This window comes from Leishmania braziliensis, contig 79 (genome assembly GCF_000002845.2).
Source record: "Leishmania braziliensis MHOM/BR/75/M2904 WGS CADA00000000 data, contig 79, whole genome shotgun sequence".
NCBI classification, from domain to species: Eukaryota; Euglenozoa; class Kinetoplastea; order Trypanosomatida; family Trypanosomatidae; genus Leishmania; species Leishmania braziliensis.
In genome coordinates this window covers 1-5,048 of record NW_004057962.1, presented here as the reverse complement: position 1 = coordinate 5,048, position 5,048 = coordinate 1, and the positions used below count along the sequence as shown (strand labels likewise).

Sequence of the window (5,048 nt, the reverse complement as noted above, 5' to 3'; positions counted from 1 at the left end):
AAAAAAATAAAAAAGGGGGCCCCCCCCGCCGGGCTTTTGAAAAAAAAAAAAAAGGGGGCCCCCCCGGCAGGGTTTTTGAAAAAAAAAAAAAAGGGGGCCCCCCCGGCCGGGCTTTTGAAAAAAAAAAAAAAGGGGGCCCCCCCCGCCGGGCTTTTGAAAAAAAAAAAAAAAGGGGCCCCCCCCGCCGGGCTTTTGGAAAAAAAAAAAAAAGGGGGCCCCCCCGGCAGGGCTTTTGAAAAAAATAAAGAAGGGGGCCCCCCCGGCAGGGCTTTTGAAAAAAAAAAAGAAGGGGGCCCCCCCGGCAGGGCTTTTGAAAAAAAAAAAGAAGGGGGCCCCCCCGGCAGGGCTTTTGAAAAAAATAAAGAAGGGGGCCCCCCCGGCCGGCCTTTGAGAAAAAAAAAAGAAAGGGGGCCACCACGGCAGTGCATCTGAAAGAAATAAAGAAGGGGGCCACCACGGCAGGGCATCTGAAAGAAATAAAGAAGGGGGCCACCACGGCAGGGCATCTGAAAGAAATAAAGAAGGGGGCCACCACGGCAGGCCTTGTGAAAAAAAGAAAGAAGGGGGCCACCACGGCAGTGCATCTGAAAGAAATAAAGAAGGGGGCCACCACGGCAGGCCTCGGAGAAAAGAGAAAGAAAGGGGGCCACCACGGCAGTGCTTTTGAAAGAAATAAAAAAGGGGGCCACCACGGCAGGCCTTTGAGAAAAGAAAAAAAAAGGGGGCCTCCACGGCAGTGCTTTTAAAAGAAAAAAAAGAGGGGGGCCACCACGGCAGTGCTTTTGAAAGAAAAAAAGAAGGGGGCCACCACGGCAGGCTTTGGAAAAAAGAAAAAGAGGGGGGCCTCCACGGCAGTGCTTTTAAAAGAAATAAAGAAGGGGGCCACCACGGCAGTGCATTTGAAAGAAATAAAGAAGGGGGCCACCACGGCAGGGCATCTGAAAGAAATAAAGAAGGGGGCCACCACGGCAGGCCTCGGAGAAAAGAGAAAGAAAGGGGGCCACCACGGCAGTGCATCTGAAAGAAAGAAAGAAGGGGGCCACCACGGCAGTGCATCTGAAAGAAAGAAAGAAGGGGGCCACCACGGCAGTGCAACTGAAAGAAAGAAAGAAGGGGGCCACCACGGCAGGGCATCTGAAAGAAATAAAGAAGGGGGCCACCACGGCAGTGCATCTGAAAGAAATAAAGAAGGGGGCCACCACGGCAGTGCATCTGAAAGAAAGAAAGAAGGGGGCCACCACGGCAGGCCTCGGAGAAAAGAGAAAGAAAGGGGGCCACCACGGCAGGGCATCTGAAGAAAAGAAAGAAGGGGGCCACCACGGCAGTGCATCCGAAAGAAATAAAGAAAGGGGGCCACCACGGCAGTGCATCTGAAAGAAATAAAGAAGGGGGCCACCACGGCAGTGCATCTGAAAGAAATAAAGAAGGGGGCCACCACGGCAGTGCATCTGAAAGAAATAAAGAAGGGGGCCACCACGGCAGGCCTCGGAGAAAAGAGAAAGAAAGGGGGCCTCCACGGCAGTGCATCTGAAAGAAATAAAGAAGGGGGCCACCACGGCACGCCTCGGAGAAAAGAGAAAGAAAGGGGGCCACCACGGCAGTGCATCTGAAAGAAAGAAAGAAGGGGGCCACCACGGCAGGCCTCGGAAAAAAAAGAAAAAAAGGGGGCCACCCCGGCAGTGCATCTGAAAGAAAAAAAGAAGGGGGCCACCACGGCAGTGCATCTGAAGAAAAGAATGAAGGGGGCCCCCACGGCAGTGCATCTGAAAAAAAGAAAGAAGGGGGCCACCACGGCAGGCCTCGGAGAAAAGAGAAAGAAAGGGGGCCTCCACGGCAGTGCATCTGAAAGAAATAAAGAAGGGGGCCACCACGGCAGTGCATCTGAAAGAAATAAAGAAGGGGACCACCACGGCAGGCCTCGGAGAAAAGAGAAAGAAAGGGGGCCACCACGGCAGTGCATCTGAAAGAAAAAAAGAAGGGGGCCACCACGGCAGGCCTCGGAGAAAAGAGAAAGAAGGGGGCCACCACGGCAGGCCTCGGAGAAAAGAGAAAGAAAGGGGGCCACCACGGCAGTGCATCTGAAAGAAATAAAGAAGGGGGCCACCACGGCAGGCCTCTGAGAAAAGAGAAAGAAGGGGGCCACCACGGCAGTGCATCTGAAAGAAATAAAGAAGGGGGCCACCACGGCAGGCCTCGGAGAAAAGAGAAAGAAGGGGGCCACCACGGCAGTGCATCTGAAAAAAAGAATGAAGGGGGCCACCACGGCAGGGCATCTGAAAGAAATAAAGAAGGGGGCCACCACGGCAGGCCTCGGAGAAAAGAGAAAGAAGGGGGCCACCACGGCAGTGCATCTGAAAGAAAGAAAGAAGGGGGCCACCACGGCAGGCCTCGGAAAAAGAGAAAGAAGGGGGCCACCACGGCAGTGCATCTGAAAGAAATAAAGAAGGGGGCCACCACGGCAGGGCCTCGGAGAAAAGAGAAAGAAAGGGGGCCACCACGGCAGTGCATCTGAAAGAAATAAAGAAGGGGGCCACCACGGCAGTGCATCTGAAAAAAAGAAAGAAGGGGGCCACCACGGCAGTGCAACTGAAGAAAAGAAAGAAGGGGGCCACCACGGCAGGCCTCGGAGAAAAGAGAAAGAAAGGGGGCCACCACGGCAGGGCATCTGAAAGAAATAAAGAAGGGGGCCACCACGGCAGGGCATCTGAAAAAAAGAAAGAAGGGGGCCACCACGGCAGGGCATCTGAAAGAAATAAAGAAGGGGGCCACCACGGCAGGCCTCGGAGAAAAGAGAAAGAAGGGGGCCACCACGGCAGTGCATCTGAAAGAAAGAAAGAAGGGGGCCACCACGGCAGGCCTCGGAGAAAAGAGAAAGAAGGGGGCCACCACGGCAGTGCATCTGAAGAAAAGAAAGAAGGGGGCCACCACGGCAGGCATCCGAGAAAAAAGAAAGAAGGGGGCCACCACGGCAGGCATCTGAAGAAAAGAAAGAAGGGGGCCACCACGGCAGTGCATCTGAAAGAAAGAAAGAAGGGGGCCACCACGGCAGGCCTCGGAAAAAAAGAAAGAAGGGGGCCGCCACGGCAGTGCATCTGAAAGAAAGAAAGAAGGGGGCCGCCACAGCAGGCCTCGGAAGAAAAGAAAGAAGGGGGCCACCACGGCAGTGCATCTGAAAGAAAGAATGAAGGGGGCCGCCACACCAGTGCATCTGAAAGAAAGAAAGAAGGGGGCCGCCACAACAGGCCTCGGAAGAAAAGAAAGAAGGGGGCCGCCACGGCAGTGCATCTGAAAGAATGAAGGGGGCCGCCACAACAGGCCTCGGAAGAAAAGAAAGAAGGGGGCCGCCACGGCAGCGCATCTGAAAGAATGAAGGGGGCCGCCACAACAGGCCTCGGAATAAAAGAATGAAGGGGGCCACCACGGCAGGGCATCTGAAAGAATGAAGGGGGCCGCCACAACAGGCCTCGGAAGAAAAGAAAGAAGGGGGCCGCCACGGCAGTGCATCTGAAAGAATGAAGGGGGCCGCCACAACAGGCCTCGGAAGAAAAGAAAGAAGGGGGCCACCACGGCAGCGCATCTGAAAGAAAGAAAGAAGGGTGCCACCACGGCAGTGCATCTGAAAGAAAGAAAGAAGGGTGCCACCACGGCAGTGCATCTGAAAGAAAGAAAGAAGGGGGCCGCCACAACAGGCCTCGGAAGAAAAGAAAGAAGGGGGCCACCACGGCAGTGCATCTGAAAGAAAGAAAGAAGGGGGCCGCCCCAGCATGCCTAGGAAGAAAAGAAAGAAGGGGGCCCCCCCGGCCTTGCATCTGAAAGAAAGAAAGAAGGGGGCCGCCCCCCCAGGCCTTGGAAAAAAAGAAAGGAGGGGGCCCCCCCGGCCGTGCATCTGAAAGAAAGAAAGAAGGGGGCCGCCACGGCAGTGCATCTGAAAGAATGAAGGGGGCCTCCAAAACAGGCCTCGGAAGAAAAGAATGAAGGGGGCCCCCCCGGCAGTGCATCTGAAAGAATGAAGGGGGCCTCCAAAACAGGCCTCGGAAGAAAAGAAAGAAGGGGGCCCCCCCCCCAGTGCATCTGAAAGAAAGAAAGAAGGGGGCCGCCACGGCAGTGCATATGAAAGAATGAAGGGGGCCGCCACAACAGGCCTCGGAAGAAAAGAATGAAGGGGGCCACCACGGCAGTGCATCTGAAAGAAAGAAGGGGGCCGCCACGGCAGTGCATCTGAAAGAAAGAAAGAAGGGGGCCGCCACGGCAGTGCATCTGAAAGAATGAAGGGGGCCTCCAAAACAGGCCTCGGAAGAAAAGAATGAAGGGGGCCGCCACGGCAGTGCATCTGAAAGAAAGAAAGAAGGGGGCCTCCACAGCAGGCCTCGGAAGAAAAGAATGAAGGGGGCCGCCACGGCAGTGCATCTGAAAGAATGAAGGGGGCCGCCACAGCAGGCCTCGGAAGAAAAGAAAGAAGGGGGCTGCCACAACAGGCCTCGGAAGAAAAGAATGAAGGGGGCCGCCACGGCAGTGCATCTGAAAGAATGAAGGGGGCCACCACGGCAGTGCATCTGAAAGAATGAAGGGGGCCTCCAAAAAAGGCCTCGGAAGAAAAGAATGAAGGGGGCCGCCACGGCAGTGCATCTGAAAGAATGAAGGGGGCCACCACGGCAGTGCATCTGAAAGAAAGAAAGAAGGGGGCCGCCACGGCAGGCCTCGGAAGAAAAGAAAGAAGGGGGCCACCACGGCAGTGCATCTGAAAGAAAGAATGAAGGGGGCCGCCACGGCAGGCCTCGGAAGAAAAGAAAGAAGGGGGCCACCACGGCAGTGCATCTGAAAGAAAGAATGAAGGGGGCCGCCACGGCAGGCCTCGGAAGAAAAGAAAGAAGGGGGCCACCACGGCAGTGCATCTGAAAGAAAGAAAGAAGGGGGCCACCACGGCAGTGCATCTGAAAGAAAGAAAGAAGGGGGCCGCCACGGCAGTGCATCTGAAAGAAAGAATGAAGGGGGCCGCCACGGCAGGCCTCGGAAGAAAAGAAAGAAGGGAGACCACCACGGCAGTGCAT

General features: G+C 55.4%; 1 protein-coding gene across 1 annotated transcript; it reads right to left on the bottom strand.

Moving 5' to 3' along the window:
• Positions 1–860: 860 nt before the first annotated feature.
• LbrM_03_0960 (hypothetical protein) lies at positions 861–5,048 on the bottom strand (the record flags this gene model as incomplete). The annotated part of the gene is made up of 1 exon (XM_001561636.1): positions 861–5,048. One exon carries the CDS (start codon positions 5,046–5,048, stop codon positions 861–863), a length of 4,188 nt encoding a protein of 1,395 aa, XP_001561686.1.